Here is a 23,099-nt window from a genome sequence, read left to right as displayed (position 1 = left end):
CACAGTCCCTTGTACAGAGCTCTACAGTTTGTCTTGTTCCAGTACAACCTGTGGGAGAATTCATCCTTCTTTGGGGAGAATGGTACAAACAAGGATTGTGGGGGACTAGCAGTCTTCAGTTACATGTGTTTCAGTCCAAGTTAGTGCAGAACCACTCTGGACCATACCCCCAGACAGAATAATTTGTTCAAATTTACATTAGAGACATTTTTGTGTGGATAATTTAAGAAAGAGGGTGAGTTTTCTACACAATAGACATACACATAGCTCAGGCAGGATTTGTTGCAACTAACACAAATATTGACATTCTAACACTGAGCTGAACTCTCATTGGCAAGAGAAGCACTTCATTTGATACCCACAGTGTGATGAGGTCCTAATGATGGTATGTTCCATGTCATTTTAAGATTGCTTCACCCTGGCTGCTGGGTTACATCTGCACAGTACAGGCCAAAATGTAACCCGCTGGTCAGTGTGTGTTATGCATCCATTTCTGTGGCTCATCCACATAGGAAATGAGTCTCTCAGCTACTACCCTGAAAGAGCTGGTTTGTCCACCCACACTGTGATAGCTCATACATTTAATTCTAGAGGTCCCTGACCTCTAGAATTTGGTGGTGGTGAAAATAGTGGTTAGCATGCAAGTTTCTGTGTGTTAACATGAACTAGGACACAATAAAAGTTACCCTAGGATTATGTAATGGTGACCTGAACAAAGCCAGTCAACCCAAACTGAGTTCTTCTATGAAAATTATATTTAATTTGATTTTTCCTTATCTTAAGAACATAGCATTACACTTTAAGGTTGGGGCCAGTCCTTTTTTCTTCAGTGGCAACATGAACACTTGACTTCTGTATAAAAAGGCTCACTAGTACAACCCCAGTGGCTCCTAGGGAGATACAACAATAAAACTTCCTCCTGGGACTCTGTGATGCACTGCCACAGCAGTCTCAGAACCTACAGACCCAGAAAATCAACCTAGAGCTTTGTACTAGTCTGTCTCAGCTGTGATAAGATTACTTTCAATAAGCTGGAGAGCCTTAGGATGAACGTGACATTCCCTCTGTCACTTTCTCATGTGCCACTGGTGATGGCTGCAGATGTGTGTTAGGATGTTAGTCCCATGGGGCAGCCTCAGCTGGAGGAGGTCAGACTGGTTTCCAGCGAGACCAGTAAAGCAAAGATCAAATGGCTTATTAACCAGAGGTGAAATTACAGCCTTGTTCCTATCGGTACAGATTCTCTTCTTCCTCTCAATGGTGTTAATCAGAAGAAATTAATGAGATTGGGTATAAAACTGAAGGGTCCTGCCCTAGCCAAGGGTCTACATGTTCATCTTCTGCTTTGCATCCAGCTGCTCAAGTGCCTTTCTGCATGCATTGTCTGTCAGTAGCTCAGACCTTTTCATTGTGCAACACCAGGTACTCCTTCCCTTCATAGAGAGATGGGGTGGAAGTTCTCAACCATCTGCCTAGTGTTCCTTGCAAGCCAAGGAATCACTTAGCCCACACTGAGAAAGCAAATGTGAAGCCCTTCATATCACCATCCTACATTATGGTGCATCCCTGCACAGTCAGAAATGTCCCTTGCCATTAGCCACAGCAGGCCAGGAAGGGGTCACTCTGGTCTGCATGTCTGCACCCCCACAGGTGGTGTGCTATCTTCTGCTGGCTGACAGCTTTTAGACACCAAAGTGGGCAACATCACCAGTGCAAGCTGCAAGTGTTCCAGTAGGAACTAAACACTCCAGCTTAACTCTGCTTTCTCTTTTTCAGGACTGTTTTCATGAATAAGCAGACGTTCATATGCCTGTTGTGAGTGGGAAAAGCACTCACTGTATTTCCTGATAAGCAGCCCATCCTGGCTAAAACTAAGGGCCTTAATGGGCCCTCGTAAGCACCTCTGGGTGCCTCCCTGTTGTGCTTGGTTTGGGAACTACTTGTGAGAAGGGTGTGTCTTATCAGTTGAGTTTCTCACTGGAACAGGTAGCCCGGAGATGTTGTGGAGTCTCTCTCACTGGAGATATTCAAGAACCATCTGGATGAAATCCTGTGCCATAGGACACAAAATCCTGCGTCTAGGACAGTCCTCCTTGAGCGGGGGGTGGGGGGGCGGTTGGATCAGATGACCCACTGTGGTCCCTTTCAACCTTATCCATTTTGGGATTCTGAGTTTCTGCATAACTAGACAGCCCTTTGCCTCAGTAACTGTTATGAAAAGGGAATTGCTGGAAATGTTTCTGTGATGCAAGAGCAGACAAAACAATTCAAGGGGGAGGCAGCAAGGAGGAGGATTGATTAACTGGACCATCCTAACCATGTGTTACTGAGCAGTGCCACCAATAAAACCAACTGAAAATAAACACTGACAGTAGCTGTAGCTCATTCCCGTCAAGGAAACCAAATGAAATCTGATGGTGTAGAAACTACAGGATGTCTTCAGAAAAATGGTCTCATTAATAATGTTTCTGACTGGTGATCAGAGTTATCCATGGCCTTGCATTTGAATTTTGCTGGAGAAACTCTCTAAGTCACAGGAAACCTTTGAATGATCCATTTCTGTGCTATAACGTCTCAGTCACCCACACCAAGTCTCTGCCACCAGGTCCTCACCACCTCAAAGTTAGTGGGATTGGAGAAGGACAAGAAGGTCTGCTGTTTGCAATGCTCATTGCATAATAGAAGAGCTTGTACAGCTTTTTTAACCTTTGCTCAATATAATGTCTCATGCCTCTCTGCCTCATGCTCTTACCAAGGCCCCAGTCTCCTTCCTGCCATTCCTTGATAAAAGGATAATAAATGCAGTAAAGATACTAATGTGTTAGATTCGATTAGATTAGATAAGAGACGGTTACAAAAGACTGGCAGAGTTGTTCATGCAGGACTTAAATGTCTCTGGCTGTAAGCAGCTTTGTTTTGCTTTCAAATCCATTGCTCCTGTAATATTGCACCTTTAAAGACCACTTCAGAAGAAGCCAGGTCCTAACATGTCGTTCATTTTCCCTGTGAGAGGCAATGGCTCTGGCCTCCCCAACAAAGCACTCACATTAAGTTGGTGCCTACACAACCTTCAAAGTGCACACACAGAGTGGTCTGTAAGGCAGGAAAAGGTGATGGCTAGAGAGGGATTAAATGCTGAGGGAGAAAACCTGTTCGGAGGAGACAAAGCATATCAAGAGACAGAAGAGCACAAGTTTTAGATGTGCAATTGTCATGTAATAGGCCTGATAAAACAGGAGGTCTGGCCACTGGCTCCTGTTGCACTACTTAGAGTGGAGTCAGTCAAACTGGATTAGTTTTTCCCTTGGAAAATGACAAAAAACAATTTTACTTCTTCTTCAAAGAATGGCTATCCTGCTCTGCATCAATTTGCTTTCCTAGTCTCAGGGTAACTTTTTCAAGCTTCCTTTGCTTATGTGTCATAGGATTGCACAGAGCTAGACACTCAAGCACTGACAGTAAAATTTCACTCTCTTCCTTTGCCCTTCAGCTCTTCTTCTTCCTTCAGCTCCTAGCACTGGCTTCTCAAGACCACACTGAGATCAATGGTTGCCATGTGTGCTGGGAAGTCCAGGCATCCCACCACCCTGCAAGGACCGTGAGAAACAGTGAGTCTGAGAGACAGAGTTTCAGCCTTAATACTGCATTTCCCAGCTGGGACCTGCCTGTGTGTGGTATGCCTAGAGTCCTTTACAGGTAAAGACCTTTTCAATAAATTTTTGCCTTTAATTTTTTAAAATACATTTTCAGTAATATATTTATAGAATTAAAAGCCAAAACAGAGGGAAAACAGAAAGAGTGACAGATCAGAAGGCAATGATAATAACTCGACCTTCTCTAAAGGCTCAACACTTACATCCCTGGCAAGAAAAGAGACTGAACTGTCTCCTACTAGCACAATTCAGGATTTTTCCTAGACCACACTTACAAGCAAAGGAAGGAAATGGGCCTTTTACATTTGTTCTCTAGTATTTCTAACTGTTCAAGAAACAAGAAAGCCTGTCTTTATACAAGGCATTTAAAATAGTGTTTTCTCTGTACAGCAAACCAAAATGTCAAGTTAGTACTACAATTTCAGAAAGTAAATAGGTAACTACTTCTTAGGTAAATACAAAGAATACTTTGTCCTCTGGCACTGATGGATGACTCATTGACTGATGCACTGATGTCACATGTCGGCTTTTTTTTTTTCAGCCATGGCTCCAGTCTGTATTCTTGACGCCAAAAATCTCCAGAGATTTTAGTCTGAGATTTAAAAATACAATTAGATGTTGAGTTCTCCTTGGTTTCAGATCAGTACAGAGAAGATTTGATGCCTACATGTTTTAAGTCAAAAAGATTTGGACTCCTAACTGTTCCCAGACTGGTCTTTGGGAGAGTCCAAAGGTCCAGCTCCCTATCAAACGCAGTCATAGAAATAATGCTAACTCTGTATGAAGAGTTACCTTTCTAAGATATAATTGCTCTTCATTTAATGGCAGTTGCTTTAAATAAACTGCACCTGGGTATGCAATACAGTTATGTTATTGAACATTCAAGCAGCAAATAGGCGGTATCACTAACAAAATGTGTTTACAGTTCAGAGACACACAGATTCCAGAGTGAGTGAAAATGTAAGAGGTAACCAGGAGAGCCTCCACATTTTCTGCCTTCTCTGCACCACCCAGCCCTATTTAAGAGTCACTAAAAATACAAGATTGTGGATAAACTACTATTCTTAAAACTTTGGTATACTCTTAAGCACTTTCTGAATCAGACCAACAAAGATGCCTCCTCCAGAATGGGGTCCACTTCAATGAAGCAGCACTCAAAGAGAAAAGTATTTAATCATATGCTTAATGTCACACATATCCTTTTAGTATTTTTCTGAACTGAGGCCTAAGCATTCACAACTGTATGCCTAGTCTGTGAGTGCTCATGGCCTGTGGTGAAGGGCCAAAGAACCTACAAGTGCCTTGTCAACTTACAGAAGTGTTTGCTCCAAATTTCTTATGACAGTGAGCACAGGAACTTTGAGCTCATCCTTTATAAAACTAATAAGAGAAGAGAATATGCTCATGGTCATTAGATGTCCTGTTTAATCAAAAAGTTAAAGACAGCTAGAAAAGCAGTATGAGGGAAGATGAGGAGAACATGTGGAAAACATGTGTTCAGGATGTCTCTCTTAACCTGGCCCTCTGGCCTTTCCAAGCTAGAAAAACAACATTACGAAGCAGCAGTGTCAGAAGCATGAAAGAAGAGATGGGAGGGCAATAACCCAGGTGAGAGGGGGTGAATGTGGAGGAGGAGACGTGGCTTATAGCTTTAGGAAGTGGAGGAGGGGGACAGCAGAGAAGAACTTTACCAGGGGAAGGGGGTGAGTGTGACTTCAGTGACCAAAAGTGGCAATGCAAGGCTGGGGTGAGGAGTCCTGACCCGTGTCAAAGAGCCTGTGCTTTGATGGCAGCCTGGGATACCCAAGCACAGACAGTACGTCCTGGGAGAGGGCTGCAAGAACCACATAATAAAGTGTTGCAATAAATAGCCCTTTTGGTACAGCCGTCATCCAAAGGCTGTTATCCTTCAGAGGCATGACAGAATGAACACACATTCAGTACACTGGCAAAGGGGTTATCAACCTCAATAGCCATCCTGGCTCTAGCAGGGTCCCTCAGATGTATTGTGTATGGTACAAATGTATGCCAAAGGCCTTACATATGGTTGGTTTATACAGAAAGTTTTAGAAGTACATACTGTTTACTCAAGGGATTGGATTAACTTCTGCAGAGTTATTCTCGTCCACCTGTAAACACATGGACTAAAGGGCCTTATGAAAAGCAGTTACTGTGTATTTCCAAGTGGCACCTTTTAAAACCTGGATATCTTGTGTTATGAATGCTGGGGGTTTGTTTTGGTTTCTAAGTAGCAAAAATGACAGGATCATGCTATACAACTACTGGATACAGTTATTTTTTCCCCCAGTTCAAAGCTGGTTTTTTTTCCCACCACTCCCCTAGGGCTGAAAAAGTTGTGTGTTAAACTTGCAGTATAAACTGCTGCTGGCAATTGCCCTCATCCCAATGCCCCTGCTTAGATGAATAGCAAGGTCTGTATGGGATTGTCCAAGGGGACAAGAGGGGAGAGGGCTGTGGTACTTCCAGGCCTGCTTACACAGGAGCCTCACAGACATCACCCCAGACACATCTGCAGCTTCCTTAGCTGCTGAGAGCGGCACTGATGGCATTACAGGAGCTCCTACATGAAGGACCGTCATGCCTAGTTTGAGGATGGCCTTCACACTGCACCTGGGGCTGTGCTCTCAGCTTCACCATCCACACACAGACAGTAGATTATGCCTTCAGGTTGCCTCAGGGCACCCCTCGAAGGACAGTCTTGACTTGCCCAAAGGGTATTAAGAATAAATAAGAATTAACTGAGCCTGGAATTAGCCATTAGCTCTGTTTTCTAAACTATTACTTTGACGGAAAGCAAGAAGATTTTGTAGTAAAGGGGGAAAAAAGCAGGAAGCTGGGGGTTGGCGGGGAGGGGGGGAATGGAGTCAGAGTGTGTTTGCAGCTGCTGGCCATCAAATTTCAATTCAATCAACATGACTGAGTTCCAGCTCCTGAAAAAGAGAGCTTTTGATGACATATTGACATAGCCTGAAGTACAGTGGTCCAAGTGGCAATGCTATAATTATAAGGAATATTTTTAATACTGTACTTAGAAATGAAGGTCTGAAATGCTGTGACACTCTCTTTCCCCCTAAAAGCTGGCCAAACTATGTCCTAGGAACCATTATAGTAATACACAAAGTTTGTAGGAAAAAAGAAATGTCAGAACTCAAATCGTTATAAACGGGGATCATGTGGCTGGCAGCTCAGGTCTGTTGGGAGTTGAGCAGTGAAGAGGAAGAATGAGTGTGAAAGGAATGGCAATTGGTTTTGCAGGAGAAATGGCAAGTACTTTTTAAAAGTACAGAATTAACTGGTTTAAGGAAATAAGTCAATTGATAATTAATACACTACTTGTGAATTTGGATTCTTTTTGTAGCATGTCGTGGTCTTCAGCCAGGCTGAGGCCTGTTTGTTGAACAAAGACCAAACCCTGCAAATATTTCTTGACTTACTTAATTCGACACATCTTGATTTCAGTGTGATTACCCATGTGTGCACAATTAAGCACACACATAAGTGTTTCCAGGAACTGGGCCATGGAGGTAAGTGGCCGCATGTTGAACACCAAGTCTATATAGCTCGCAAGGATGTCAAACCAGAGAAGCAGAGAGAATGCATTTCTTTGGAAAACAAAATAATTGACTATAAACTAGCATAATGATCAGAAATAAAAGGACTGATCCTACATGAGTGCCACAGTGCCACGTCCACAATATTTCCCATAGGCGGTTTCAGGAGGGGCAAATCAGATCATAATCAAGACTAAAATTGTAGATGTTGAGATACCATAACAATGAGTGAAAGGAAAAAAAAAAAGAAAAAAGAGGGAAGGGAAGAAGGAGAGGAGAGGAGAGGAGAGGAGAGGAGAGGAGAGGAGAGGAGAGGAGAGGAGAGGAGAGGAGAGGAGAGGAGAGGAGAGGAGAGGAGAGGAGAGGAGAGGAGAGGAGAGGAGAGGAGAGGAGAGGAGAGGAGAGGAGAGGAGAGGAGAGGAGAGGAGAGGAGAGGAGAGGAGAGGAAAGGAAAGGAAAGGAAAGGAAAGGAAAGGAAAGGAAAGGAAAGGAAAGGAAAGGAAACTGGAGATGGTTTCTAAAGCAACAGAACCCTAAATAAATGGTCTGATTTTCCAAAGTGAAAAACATAAACTGAACAGCCCATGCAGCATTTTTGCCAACTGTCACTGAGGTGGTATTTCTAAAATCTGGTGGAATGACTCATCCCAGAACAACAACTGTTGCCAACAAGGTCTTTCCTTCAGGTCTAGATATTTGAATAAGAGAGATACAAAAACAAAATAAACAGAAAAATCAGGGACAGCTTCTTGTCTTGGGGTTCAACTCTGAAGCTACCCATGAAGTTGCCCACTCTCCAGGGTGCCTCCCCAACCTACTGAGTAGGCATCCAAGTGATCCTCTGGGCCAAGGAAGGGATTGAGTAAACCTTCTGTTTATTAAACCGATTTCTTCCTTCTGCACCTAGTTGCCACCTCTCACACCAGGGATATGTGCAGGATGCATCCTCCTGATCCATTCTGCCCTCCACAGCAGCAAAAATTACCAGGAGAAGCATGACCCTGCCAACAGGTAGCACAGTCCTCAAGTGGTTTGAGACAGACACCCTTAAACTCTGTGGGAGCAAGCCTGGACCAAAGACACCACTGTTGTGCAGTAACTAAACACAGCCCTGTCAGCACCAATGAACGTCCTTCTCTGGCTAGTACAGAATGCAACCATTTCAAAGATGCTTTCTGAAGCAGTGTTATTTTGCTGAATAATTTATGTCTCTGAGTCTTCTGAAAATGAGCAGCATACACTTCAGTGCTGCAATAATACTATTCAGTGGAGACAGTGCACATTATGTTCAGTAAGCTCATTGCTTAAACACTGTTGCCATGACTATAAGAAAGTGATTATACTATTGTTTACAAGAGACTCTCAGTAAGTCATTACCACAGTAGCCAGAATTTTGCCTCAAGTCAAGAGTTTTCAGAAGGAAAAAAATAACCTCACAGGTATAATTAACTTTGTGATCAAGATAATCCATTGAAAGGCTTTGGAAACTGAAGAAAACATCCTCCAGTGAGGAATGAAAATAAGTAAGGATCACCAGTGTCTCAGGACTTTTACTTACTGGTTTTCTGACTGTTTCATGGGTAAATTCCATTGAGAAGAAAAGCCCTGCTAACTAAATAACTGCTATAACTAATTTAAGCACCAATATAGGAGTTCAACTGTGATGGGTAATGCTATAAAAACAAACCACTTTGTACATAACGTAAGGGAAAAAAAAAGACTTTAAAATTTTGACTTAGAATAAACATTTGGGATTATGAAATATTGCTTTTCAGTGTCCTGGATTGAAATCAATACCCAGAACACTTAGTTCTGAATCCTCTAGTGCATATACATGTACAAGAGTCCAGTACATGACCTTTTTATCTCAATAATGTGCTGATGATCAATAGTTTCCAAAACTAAGAAGCAATTCTGAAGCTGTCAGAAAGTCATCCTCACATTTCCTATGATCAGTAACAGGCCAGGAACACAAAGCAAAGAGATGATTAATAGAGTGCTGGACTAGGAGTCAGGAAATCTGGGCTCTGTTCCCAGGTCTGCCACTGACCTGCTGTTTGGCCTTGGGCAAGACACTTGACCTTTCTGTGCTTCTGTTCCTCCTTCCATTCTTTGTCTATCTTGTCTCTTGAGGCACTGAGCTATGCAGGGAAGGGCACAGATTTCACTGGGTGTTTATATGACACCTACTCTAGGGAGGTGGCTGCAGAGATCTACAATAAAGCCAGGGTACCACCAGGATGACTCTTGCACAATAGCATGTTTTGTTTCAAAACAGAATGGCCATGATGAACCCTCTTGGGGTTTCATCTGCTAGTCCAGGATCTTACCAAGTCTTTTAGCCAGCTTCAGACGCAGGCAGCAGGTAAATGGATTTGCAAGATCGACATCCTCACTTGTCAGAAGCACTTTCACATTGATTCCTAGTTGATACTAATTTCTCTCCACCTTGATTCAGCTGGGTTTGCAAGCACATCAGAATTATAACTGAGTAACAAAGATAAAAATAGCTACAGGAGCGATTTCTGAATACAAGGAATTTCTTCAGGGAAATGCCAACACCTGTAGGTGAAACCACAGGCATGAGGGTGTTTTCAAATTAAAAGTAAAAAAAATTATAATTTTTAGGTAAGTGTGTTGGAATTTTGCATACTTTATTCAATTAAGCAGTATTTCTCTGTGTTTTTCTCACCCTGAGCCATAAATGTGAACCATCTTCCATTGCTACCAGATGGGAGGCAACACATGCAGGGCAAGGTAGCCCCCACCTGCTTTCACTGGGGAGCAGCTGCAGCCTCAGAAAGAGCTGATGGCTTGTGTATATGCTCTCAGTTCCAGTCCCACTCTGCTCCCAGTTAGCTGAAGCATCAAGTACATGAAACTTGGACACAGAAGACTTAATTGGGAAATTAATTTGAGCACATATTGATGCAGAATCAGGAGCAAGTAAATCAAGAAAATATAAAGCATACACATTCATGATTATGAAGAGGGAGTAAAAAATGCTTTTCTCTGCTAAAAAGAAGGGTCACTGCCAGATCTTGCACTTTTATTGTGAATATTGGCAACATGGTGCCATGAAAACCTAGGTTTGGAGTCATGTGATTATGTAAAAGACTCATTCATGTTTATATTTCCAATACTCAGATCTGTGGGTCAAAGGCTGAAAAGATGATTTGAAGCTCCTCAAAGGCTTTGTCAAAGCAAATATTCAAAACTCCTGTTTTATGTTCCATCAATAATGAATTTAGCTTCTGAGAAATAAAACTCACCATCACATCTCAATTCACTTGACAGAAGTGATAAATAGTATCTTTCATAGAAGAAACTGAGGCTTATGGAAGTGAAATAACAGGAGTAATCTGTTGAATAGATCCTAGAGTCAGAGTGGAAACACTTAGATTTCAGTTTACAGCATGCTAACCTAAAAGCTGTTGCTTGAGAGTTGCAGGTATTTTGGTTTAGGTATTAGTGTTGGCACTACAGTACAAATATGGACTGATTACCTGCATCTAAAAATACTTTGGAAGAACTGAACAAGGTATAACAAATTTACAAATTGGCTCTCAAGTGGCTATAGGAAGCTTTCCAATGGGAATCTAGGACATAAATAGTTTATACTTTTATTTAAAAGAAAAGAAAGCACAGAAAAAAAAATCTGTATCTTAGTACTGCTAAGTTGAAAATTTGATCCAAATCTCACTCAGCACCAGCTCCTTTTCTGCAGCCAAGACTACTGCCTCTTTCACGGCTCAAAGCTGCTCCAAACTGAAGCAGCATGATGTAGGTAAGGCCCTTTTCAGGTTTACAGATGGTGATTAAGATTTGTGGAAAATACAGGCCTGTCAAGAATCCCATCATCCTCATCTTACTTCTGCTGGGAGTACCACCACTGGGAACTCATACAGAGGAATACTCACATGTGGACAACCAGAGAGAGGTCAAAGAGCAAAGACCTTGTTCTTCTCTTCAGAGCAGCCAGGTGGCCAAAGCTCTTCTAGGCACCATGCAGCTGATTGTGTGCCCTCTAAGATGTTACATAGTGGTTGCTTTAATCACCTGCTTGAATTCCAGGATGTGATCCTGTCAGGTCATTGTCATGTAGAGTTAAGCCTTCAGCAGAACCCAAGGTCCCATGTGCTAGTGAGACTGTACCACCAGAAAAGCTAAAGCATAGAAGGGAAATAGTGGTACAGCAGGAGACACTTGCAAGACCACAGAGACACTTCTTGGCAGAGCTGGCACCTCTATGCCAGTGTTTTGTTAGCTGGAGTAGCTTGCCAGCTTCCAGCTCCTCCTACACCACATACAGAGTGCAATATAAATGAAGCAGTGGAGATACCACCCTTCCCAAAGTTGTCAAAAGGACCTGGACTGAGCAATTCTTTTCCAGTAATGAGATAGTGGTTTCAGTTTTATAAGGCAGCAGACTTAATAAGAAAAGCAAACTGCAACTGGCCTCTGAAGACAATATCTTGGTAGAAGGGACGGTTGACAGCAGTTGTGAAGAGGAAGAGAGGCACTGTGGTGTTTCTTAACTTGCTGACTAGCCCAACTGCTGGGGCTTTTTTTGGTAACTGCAGCCTAACTGAACTCCACATACTCCTTCTGCAGGGTGTGCTCTTTGCGAGGGGAGAAGTACCAATAGTGATGCGAGTCAAAGTTTCGGCAAAACAGCTTCTCTGACTCAGACATACCTTTCTAAGGTTCAGATTTCCCCACAGGACAGCTCACATTTTTGCTGGAGTCACACTTTTCAAAGTAGAACAAACAGAAGCTGAATATCACTTTCCTTTGTTGTGGTGCTACAGAAAAGGGACTCAATTTGAGTACTGCAGGGGATGCAAGAACTGTCAGAGGATATGCCGTAACAGCCACGGATGTTAATAAGCCCATGGGTTGGCCTTGGAGAGCACATCAAGTCCAGGCAGAGACATTGTTCCTCTGCTCTCTGCTCACTGCCTACAGAAACTTTGGTGGTGGAAACAGTCTGTTAAACAGTTTCAGAATGGAGGAGACTTTCATTAAATGTATTCAAAGCTGAAAAAGCTTTAAAAGGTGCAAGTGATTTGATGGGGGAGCTAGGCCTGAAAAGGCTCCTACATACTAGCATAAATTTAACAAATTCACTTGTTGAAATCCTCATTAAAAACAGCTTCTATGCAGCTTCCAGAGAGTCTTCTTGATTATGGTCTGGAAAATCTTCTTACAGTTAAGGGGAACAAAGATTTTAAAATGGCACCCATGTCCATCCAAAGCAAATGGCTCTCAGCAGGCCAGAGGGCCCATAACAGCAGATCAATGTTTTCCACCCACATAGGCAACGTGACTTACTCCTTTTACCTGACTCAGCTACATAAATTGTGATCATCAGAACACAGCTTTTCTCCTGCAGAAGCCCAAGGAGCAGAGAGCAGTCCTTTATCTCACAAACAGAACATTTTCATTGCTTTGGCACCAAACTTTGTGTCAGTGAAAAGACTGCACTCTGGCTTTGCAGAATGGTTTGTGCTTTAATCCACTTGTCCTCACCACACCATAATGTCACTTCACCCCACAGCTGGTCACCTTATCCTGCTTGCTTCAGAGTACTTCCAAATATTATGTACATCCACAAAAAATGCACATATTTCTGCAGGGTATCCTGACAGCCAGTAGCAAACAAAACAAAGAACCTGGGAGATGGGGGTAAGTGTCAGCTTGGGCAAAGATACCAGAGCACAATCGTTCCTTTTAAAACACTCAAGGATCTTTAACATTAGCACAGAGGAGGCCAAACCTCAGCAAACACAGTGTGGATCATAAAAAAAAAAAAAAAAAAAAAAATTCCTAATGAAATTAATTTAGGATCTCCACTAAATTGAGGTTTTATAAGTCAGTCTTGGCTCTTGGTACCAGTCAGGCAACCCTGTTTTTCACTGAGATCTTCTGGGAACTGGGACAAACCCATTGACTCTTCTAGATTTCTACACCTGTGGATGAGAATTTAGAGGAGCAGGAGGAATCAACACATTCCCGTCTTCCTTGGATACATCACTTTTTGGGATGGTTTTCCCTTTTCTTTTTTCACCTGCTTGCAGACTGCATCCAGGGAGCAGACCACTTCCACAGTCACTTTTCCAAGTACAGAAAATATTAATGTATTTAATTGCTATTTTAAATTAATTATTGTAATGATAAATTCAGCACAACCGTGAGATGGGTGAAAGTAGAACAAGTCACCTGTAACTGATGACAAACATCGCTTAACACACTCAGAGCCACCAGGGCGATGGCTGCAATGAAAGAACCTGACCAGAATAATACACTAATGCCCATGAGACAGAATTCCCAGCTCTCACAGAGCAAAATGAGCAGTGCTCAGCCTGTGTCAGGAGGACGATAGAATGAATTGGCTGCCAGAGACTTGAAACTGCAAGGCAAGAAGTTTGGTATTACCAGTTCAGTGCTTAAGGCACTGAGGAATGCCCTCCAGAACTAACTGTTTACATATAACATAAATAGTATTAACAGCTAAGTGCTGGAGGGCATATACATACATATAGATGTATGTATAAAAGAAAGACAGAATATTTCATTTGTTCTACTCTGAACCATGAAAAGTAACAACACCATATAAATAAACAAATGTCAGCTCTTGGGAAATGCACGAAGGCAGAAAGTACAAAAGCTTCCCTAGCTGCGTGCCGAAGAATAAATCTCTCATTCACACACACCCACATCCATTGGTCCAGCTAAAAAAATCTGATCCCCAGTCTCCAATTAGAAAATGCTGTTGCTAAAGATACTTTCTCAAAAATCAAAGTAACAATGTTAAATTAAGGCCAAACCAAACTCTAAAAACTCTCTCTTCTGCCAGTTTTAAACTGCCCACTGGGAAAAGATAATTATCAAATAATAGTATCAACAATGTCAGATAATCACTTCAAGCTCTTTGATATGTTCAAGGAAACATTGTTTCAAATGTTACCAAGTGTCAAATATTTACTTTTGAGTCCAACTGTGTAAATGACCCATCCAGTGCCACTAAACACGGCAGGCACATGTGTAACAAGAGCTGTGGGACCTGCAAAGCAAAGGAAACAACCCAGCTGGGTTTTGCAGACAAAAGAGCATCCTGGTAGCCAGAGCTCCCCAGTGAGAGTTATGACTGCCTTTGCACTTATCTGTGTGGAGTTGTGGAGTATTTTTTAAAGTGGTGGACCTACAGCAAGGCATGTGGAGCTTTACATTCCCCTTGGAGTCGGCTGTGTGTCCAGTCTCACATGCTCAGTGTGAGACTCGCACCCACGTTCCTGTCTTGTACTTCCCTGTGCTACAGCTGTACCTTCCACAACTGAAACTCAGAGCTGCCCCCTGTTCCAGGACCCTGTGCACCTCATGTCTGCTGTAAGGAATCAATCTGGAATTAGAGGAATAGCACATATAAGGCTCTTGAGAATCACCTCAGAGAGGATGAATTCTGCTCAGAGATTGTTCTCTTCCCATCCATTTATAATGCACAGGACAACAGGCTTAGTCTACCTCGTCCTTCGTCTTCAAGTCCTTCACCCTTGGAATAACTGGCAGAGCTAATTCCTTTTCCAGCTATGGCTGGAGGAAAAACAAGACTCTGTTCTTTCCTGGTCCATCTCTGCCCTCTGAATTTTCAAGAGCAGGAACATAAAGCTGTACTACTTTAAAGCTGCATGATCCTCAGCCACTTGAATTCACCCCACTTAGACACCGTGTGTTTTGCTAGTCCGTGTTAATATTTGCAACATCGTTGTAAGGAGCTCTTGGTAAGAAGAAGGGGTACCTCCAAGACATAGAGGTGTGACTTTGAACCAATTACTTCCTCTGTTTCTTAATCAGAGCAGCGAATGAGGAATGTCAGTGTCAAGCAGAGAGTGGGAGGATGTGTAGTGACACCATTACAACAATGCTGTTTCATGAGCCAGCATTTACTCGGTGTCAAAACATGGTTCAGGGCCCCAAACGTCATGCTCACTGAAGTCACACACCTTGTCAGCACTATTACTGAAGGCTGGCATGCAAAAATGATGGGGACTTTGTCAGACCTTTTGCTTCTCAAGGACACGTGTCTGTGGAGTTTTCTGGGAGGTAACGCAACATGCAACATAGAGTGAGGGCCGTGCACAGCATCTCCAGCAAGCAGCAGGCTAATAGCCATTAGTGATATTTCAGAAACAAGGACAACCTCTCTGCACTTAGATGAAAATCTTTCAGTATTTTCTTGGGAGTTGTTTCATTTCACATTTCCAAACATCTGCCTCCAGCTATTTCATAATAATAGTAACAACTAGCAAAAAAAAAAAAAAAAAAAAAAAAAAAAATTCAAAACAAACAAACAAAACAAAACAAAAAACCCACATAGGCCTGTTGCCTGATTTCAGAAAGTGAATTTTTCTGGGACGTACACTATTAGGCAAAAGTCTTTTTTTTTTTTTTCCAGTAAGGCAAGTGTAAAGCATTACATTAATACACACTGGAAAAATAAGATAATGGCTTTCTTGATTGTGACGAGGAATGCGGGGAGATTTAATCTGAGCACTGAGTCAGGTGGAAGCGCCTAAACTCCCCTCGGACACAATGTTATCGCATTTAACGCTTACATCATCACCCTCAAGAATGATGCTGAGTAACGCAGCCCCAAACGTCGATCCACGCACCGCACGGGTAAGAAGGGAGAAACGACCACAAAGGTCCCGTTTTAGCATACGTCAGGCACTAAGAAAGATAAGTTTGATGTCTGGAGCAGAGGGAGCGATCTATTTTCAGCTGTTCGAATAGCAGCCGGGGGCCTATCAGGATGCAGTCACTCCTCTCAGTGTTTCGCATGTGTGCCGAGAATTAAGAGTTGGGAGGCAGCTCCGCGGAGCATACGCCTTCAAAAGCGTGGTGCACTGACTGCTCGTAATAAAGTAACAGGAGACTTCTCCTCCTTGACATGTTCAGAGCAATTTCCAGTTGAAAAAGGTCAGCGTATCATTTACAGAGCGGCAGTGCCTGGAAAACTCTCGTAAGTCTGCTCCGCGAAACACTCTGGGTGACAATAACAACCTGAGCATCGCTGGCGAGGCCGGCGCTCGGAGCTGCCCCGCAGGAGCGGGCGATCCGCTGCGGGCAGCGCCCGCTGCCCCGGGTGTAGGCACTGCCCGAGTTCCAGGGGCACGGCTGCGAAATGACCTAAAATAGGTGCCTGAACCCCGGGCGAACGGGATGGAGTGGGGCAAGGGGAACAATTCTGAACGCCGGTGATACTCGAGCGCTACTTTTCACCCTTGCTCGGGGACGCGCTGGCAGCGTCGGCGGCCAATGCCCTCCTCGAGGATGCCGCTGTCACCGCCTTGGCAAGGCGCGACGGCAGAGGCGCGCGACGCGTTTTTAGGTGCACAGCGTGACGTAAAAAAGACCCCGAAGCAACACCCCAAGCAGTCCCAAAATCCCTTCGAGGAGCACACACACACACGCCCTCAGCCCCCCGAGCTCGGCGCCTGCCCACCGCTCCTCACACGCTCGATGCCACCGCGGGTCCGGCGGCTGGCGGGGCCCACCCCGCGGCGCAGCGGGCCGGGCCCACGGACACCGCCGGGCCCGCGGGACGGCGCGGGCAGGGCGGGCGCCCCGCGGAGCGAGCGGGGGCTCGGCGCGGCGCCTCCCCGCCGGCAGCGGGCGCTGTGACTCACCGCCAGGAGCGCCGAGGCGCGCTGCTCCCCCGCCGGCTGCTCCCCGTTGATGCCGCCGTTGCCGAGGAGGTGCTGGTGGTAGTCCGGGGGCGCCGCGCCGGCGGCAGCGGCGGCGGCGGGGGCGGCGGCCGCCTTGGGGTGCTTGCCGGCCTTGCGGGCGCCCTGCCCCTGCTGCACGAGGTGGAGGAGCTGCAAGGTGCTCTCCCGCTCGCGGTCGGAGCTCTCGGCGCGGCCCCGCTCGTAGCGCCCCTCGCAGCTGAGGTGGTGCTGGCGGCAGACGGCGATGCGGGCCCGCAGCCGCTCCACGATGGCGCTGTGCACCCGGGGCGCCGCCGGGCCCCCCCCCAGCAGCCCGGCCCCCAGCCCCGCGGCCTGGGGGGGAGCCGTGTCGCCCATCTCTGGCTGCCGGTCCTGGCCCTCCGGATGGGTCGGTCCTCACTGCCGCATGGAGGAGGGCGGGGGGGATGGGGGGGGAGGCGGGGGCAGCGGCGGGAGCCCGAGCCCGGGGGCTGGCGGCGGGGCGGAGGGCGGTCAGCCCCGCGCCCCCAGCCCACCCCCGCCCGGCCCCCGGGCGGTGACGGCCCCGCGGGGGGTTGACAGATCGGCGGGCGGGAGGGGGTCGCTAGGGCTGCGCCAGCATCGGCCGGCGGGAGGGGCGGGGGTCGGGGCCGGGCAGCCCCGGCCGAGGGGCGCCCGGTGAGGGGGGGACGGCGGGGCTCCGCCGGGGGAGGAGAACGGGGAGAAAAAAAGCCAAATAAAGCGAGCCGCTGCCTTCAAAATGAATCCCTGGACGAAGGAGCTCTCCGTCGGGAATGAGTGAGACTTGGCAGGTTTATTGGGTTTATTTTATTTCGGGGGAGCGGGGGGGTGTTATTCCTTGAAGTGAAAATTTAAGGCATTGCCGTGGTCGGCGGCGCGGAGAAACCCCCGGCGGACCGAAAATCTCGTAGGTTAGCTGGAGTGGGCTTGTTGGGTTTTCTCTCTCTTTTTTTTTTTTTTTTTTTTTTTTTTCTTTTTCTTTTTCTTTTAAGTCTTTAGTAAACGTGCAAATAAAGAGCCGGGGAAGGAGGAGAAAGAGGAGGAGGGTCGGGTTAGTTCAGTCTTTGTGCTTTCTCGTTTCTCTCGCCCGCTCGTTGCTGGCCACTCTGCGGCGTGGTGACTGTGTCCGGCTGGCTGCCACTAAACTGTAGTTCCTCTAAAAATCAGAGAGACAGATCCCCCGGTCCGGAACAATGTCAGTCAGTGGACTTCCAAACCACGCTTCGCCTTCACTTAATTCAGCCACTGGATAAATCCGTATTGCTTTCAGTGCTCATCTCCCCCCTTAGTATTAAGCAGCAAGCTACGGACACAGGCAAAGAACTCCTCTCGCGTACTTTCCCTTTTACTCCCAGATACTGAACAGTTTCAAGTACAGTTTCAAGAAAAGCACGGAGTAGGGGGGAGAAGGGGAAGAGGGAAAAAAACCCCAAACGAGCAACCCAGCCCCTCTTCAGACAGTAATTACAAACGGAGAGTTGCACTTACAAACTTCCAGCATTTTGCCCCCAGAACAGTCCAGCAGCCACTTTTCCTTTGTGTTTTTGTAAATTCCATGCCCGCGCGGGCGGGCGGGTGTTTGCCGGTGGGCTGTCGGCGCTGCCGGTGCCAGAGCTGCCCGCGGCCCCTCCGTGCGGTGCGGTGCGGTGCGGTGCGGCGCGGCGCGGAGCGGAGCGGGGGCGGGAGGCGGGTGTCACCGACAGAGAGTGCGGCCGGGGACGCGGCGCCCGGGAGGCCGGGGCGAGGCGCGGAGCCTCCCAGCGGCCGCCGATGGGAGTCGGGCTGCCGCTGCCGCTCCCCGGGAGGTATGTGCATGGGAGGAAGCCAAGGAAATCCCCGCTGCCCTCCTCGCCCTCTACCTGGGTGCCGGGCCGGGCGCGGAGCAGCTGCCGAGGAGCGCAGCCTCCCGCGCTCTCCCTCCTCCTCCGGCGGCGAGACCTTCAGGCGAGTACGAGGGAGTTCTCAAATAAATCACGGCGCTGCGCTCCTCTACCAGCTGGATTTCTCTGGAACAGACGGTATAAAAACAAGCAGCGCGTTCTAGGGCGCTCGCATGCACGGGACGAGTGCACGACACGAGGTCAGGCTCGGGATGTGGGAGCTCCGCGCGCTGACAGGAGCTTCTTGGGTGTCCAGGGCAAGTCACGTAGCGCCTGCACTGTGGTTCCTCCCCGGGAAAGCCGCAGGCTTGGTGCTTCTCTCGCCCGGCTCCTCTATTTAGAGCAGGGCAATTTTAGACTGCGAAATCTGGCCTCTGGAACTGGCCTTGCTGCAACTGGCAGCCGTCAGGTTACGCGTGTTGTTGTAGGTGAGCTGTAAAGGAGGATGCAGAAATAGCTGGGAGTTGGCCGGCTTTATTAAAGCAATATGCTGTTGTACTACTGTGGCTGCATTAGCCAAATTCCCAAATACCTCTGGGAATAAAAATGGCCCCCAAGCATGCAGAGACACATCCCTGATGGAAAACCTCCAAGGTCTTTTGGGACTGTACAGCCCTTAGTAGGTGGGTGCATTATCTCTCTTTCAGTTCTGCAACGGGTCTAGTCAGAAAAATACACAAATTTCAACTCAGCACACTGAGTCCGTTAATCTGAGGATGAGGAAGAGTTGACAATAACCCTCTCAGGTGTTTTTATCCCCTTCCAAAGTCATGCAAATAAATACATTTAATGCCAGTGATGAAGTGACACATTCCTGAAAAATCCCCCAGAATATAAAAGATATGCAGCATTGGACATATGGGAAATATAACCCCCCCACACTTTCATGACCCCCATCTCCTTCATGTGGCAACAAACATGAAGGTTTATTGCAAAATGTGGGTTTCCAGGTTCTGGCTTGGTGAGCACCAGCCAGAGCCTCCAGCACGTTCAGACCCATGTTTATCTCAGCAAATGCTTTGAGACTTTGCTGAAGGATAAGATCTGTGGGAGAGGTTTTGGGGCTGTCCTGCTTTCAGAGGAAGGCATTATTGCTAACAGGAAAAAAGAGTTTTTTATTGTTGTTTAACCTTGAACAACTGAGGAAGAGTGGGTTATTATTTGATATGAAACAGTAGCTTGAATCTGTTGAGAACAGTGGGTTGGCACAGCTGGAAAATAAAATGAAATTATAATGTTTGTAAAATAGTAGACAATGTTACCTTTGCTTCAGGCCTTGCTTGGGCTTTTATTTGTTCTGTACAGCTGAGATGTCATTGCTGTGTTTAAGGGGGTCAGTCACAGAACACACGTGCAACAGTAAAACACGAATCTCATGGAGAATAAGCGAGAGTGCTTTAAATGATGGCTTAGCTGTGTTTTTCAAAGTGACTGTGGGAATATGAAATCCATGGTGCTGCTTCAGAAGCTACCAAGACAGCTGGAGGAATTCTCTCTCTCTTACAAGACTTCGTAGAACTCAGAGAGTGATCTTTCCAAACAAAGATTTTGTTTTAAATTTTTTTTTTTTTCGTTTTAACTTGAGACGTTTAAGATGCGCTTTTTGCCAGACAGCATCTCGAGAGTTCGGTTTGCGGTTTGATCTCTCCCTTCCGAGGCGAGAGGCAGCCGGCTGCGGGGCTGCGCTGCGAGCTCCGCTCGCTCAATCCGCAGCAAATGCTGCCCCTGGTGTTTCCGGGCAGGAAATGCCCCACAGCCATCCCTCGGCTTTCCAAGTTTTGTTCAGAAGACCCTGGCAAATGTCACCAACCCCTGGATACTGTCATCAGTTTTGGACTGGTTGGTTGTCAATTTTCTTAAAAGCAAACGGTTCTTAACACATTGTAACATCCCTTGTGATTAGTGGCATACTCATAAGCACACTCAGGATAAAACAACACAACAGGTCCTTGACTTTATTCCTTCTGTTGACACTAATTTGTGACCTTTTTGCCTGACATTGTAATCTCATATGAACTGTCATGCTTGAGCATTTTTTCTGTTTGAATTCCCTACTGCTGTTGAAGCTCTGAGTTTCAGGAAAAAGCAGCAACCCCCTCCAGATGAGAAAAGCACTTATTTGTGCTGGGTTCACAGCCAGGAATTCTCACCATAGACATCCCATCATGCTAATAACTTTCCAAAAATGGAACAAAAAGACTGTGCTGAACCTGTGTCACCTAAAATCTTGAGTGCATGCTTCAGTATCAGCACATGCTTTGTTCATCTGTGTTTAGAAACTACATATTAAATTGCTTCAAAGTTACATTAACTCCACTGGAACGGCATATACTTAATACCAATCCTACAGAGGACTTTCTGAACTCGAAGCTTTGAATTTTCAGCCATTTCTATTATTTACTTTTCAGTGAGGGTTCTTTGCCCTTTGCCATTTTGATTTCCTGGGGCATTCCCAGCTAGGTTTATATATGGTGCTGCTCACCTGGCAAATCGTTTAACTTTGAAGCACAGTCTGACTACACCTGAGCCGGTTTCCTCATCTTTACATTTTGGGCACAAGGTGCTTGCAATTGCTGCTCGGTTTAAACTGTAAAGTAAGCAACTGTGAACAGAGCATTTCTGGTTGGTTTTGTTTGTTCGTTTGTTATGGTTTTTTTAACTAATAATAATCCAAGGAAACTGTGTTTATATCTTATTTAATAAACAATAAGGGAAGAAACCCCAAACAATCCCATGCCACCACTTACTACCTAGACTATTACCAACATTCACATCAATTATTCAGGGACGTGAAGCCACTGATGGGGTTATTATCAAGTTCTTTTAATACAATTTCACATATTTCTCATATTATTTCTTGGCTGGTAGATCATACTTTTCTACATTCTTCTGTCTAATCTCTAAATTCAGATTGAAATTGGTATTTCTTTCTTAAAGCAGAATCAGAAAGGCAACTTTTTAAAGTCTACTTTATGTGTGCTGGATATATCTCTTGGAATGGTATTGCATTTTCAAGTGTTTGTGTAGCACACATGCACACTAGCCCACTCTGTTTATCCAGACAGACTTAAAAAAGGATAAAACTAGAAGTCTTTGTTTATCCAAATAAATGTAAACTAGAGGAGTTAAGCATGGGAATTGCCTGTAATTGCCTGCTGAAGTGCTAAAAATAGCTGCTTTTTGGAAACAGGAGAAGCCTTCACTGTCAAAAAAGTGGCAGTAACAGCTATCTACTATTAGCAAACAACTTTCTTTCCAAAAACAGAAGGACACAGGGAGAAAAATAGTTTCTTTTCATACTTCACTGCAAGAACTGGACAGAATATAGACCAAAAAGAACCTCCTGTCCCAGAAGTACATTGTGTTAGTCAGCCTGATCCTGTGCATAAATACCTTGTGTGAACTCCATCATTATCACTGTCTCTAGTTACAGAACTTAAACTAGAGCAGATTATCAAAACAATACAGGAGCTAAAGTAATTTCCAAGTGTGATCATTAATCACCCGTGCAAGGTCTAATCGCATACTGAGCTCTCTTCATTGTTCCATTAAGACAGGTACTTTATCTTAATTAGAGCTACTGCTTCAAAAATTAACACTAAAAACAATTTAAATTATCCTACTGGAACAAACATTTTATTCTTTCACCTCCTAACTCCATTCAGCTTCTCTGATGTGGAAAAAAAGCATGAAAGACTGGTCAGATTTCTAACTTCTCCCATCATTAGATATTTGCACAAAGTTTTTTCTGCTAGAAATATTCTTACTGATTGTTTCTTTATATAGAAAGTCTCAGGGGGAAAAGTCTTCTTTGTGCTTCATGCTGTTCTAGCATTTGCAGACAGACCTGGAAAATTTGATCTAAAGTTTTACATATTTACTCTTCTAAACAATTTTTTAACTTCCTGTGGTGAAGACAAATGTAAAAGTGATGTAATGACACTTCATATTTGCTGTCTTTTAGAAACACTTCAGATAGAACAACAGCCACAAAAGTATTATCACTTCCTCCCATTTCAGTGAGGCAAATATTAGAGTTTAAGAGACACAATACACACAAAAACATCAGCTCCTGCCAAATCAAATATCTGTTTCTTACTGAAGCAGAAATTAGTGCTTTCCATTTACAGCATTTTCTTAGTCCCACTAGTGATACCTCAGGCAAGACTACTAAACCTGTGGAAGTACTTTCTACCTAGAAGTTCCATCAGAATACTTTTGTTTACCTGCTAGCAATAGAAAAAAAAAATGCTGTACATGCTTTTT

General features: G+C 45.1%; 1 protein-coding gene across 3 annotated transcripts in view; it reads right to left on the bottom strand.

The window, feature by feature from the left end:
* The window catches only part of MAML2 (mastermind like transcriptional coactivator 2), a 213,706-nt gene extending 193,317 nt beyond the window's left edge, over positions 1-20,389 (bottom strand). For 2 of the 3 annotated variants that reach the window (XR_010996336.1, XM_068181463.1), the window contains exon 1: positions 16,915-20,389. Coding sequence is in view for 2 of the 3 variants with exons in the window: in XM_068181463.1 (XP_068037564.1) it covers positions 16,915-17,310 (396 nt within the window). In the remaining variant the exon portion in view is untranslated. The remainder of the gene's footprint in view (positions 1-16,914) is intronic. The other variant, XM_068181464.1, reaches the window with a different exon arrangement.
* Between the last annotated feature and the right edge of the window lie 2,710 nt (positions 20,390-23,099).

The sequence above is a fragment of the Anomalospiza imberbis genome, chromosome 2 (genome assembly GCF_031753505.1).
Source record: "Anomalospiza imberbis isolate Cuckoo-Finch-1a 21T00152 chromosome 2, ASM3175350v1, whole genome shotgun sequence".
Lineage (NCBI taxonomy): Eukaryota > Metazoa > Chordata > Aves > Passeriformes > Viduidae > Anomalospiza > Anomalospiza imberbis.
Note: the sequence above shows the minus strand (reverse complement) of the source record. Positions and strands in the feature narration are given on the sequence as shown.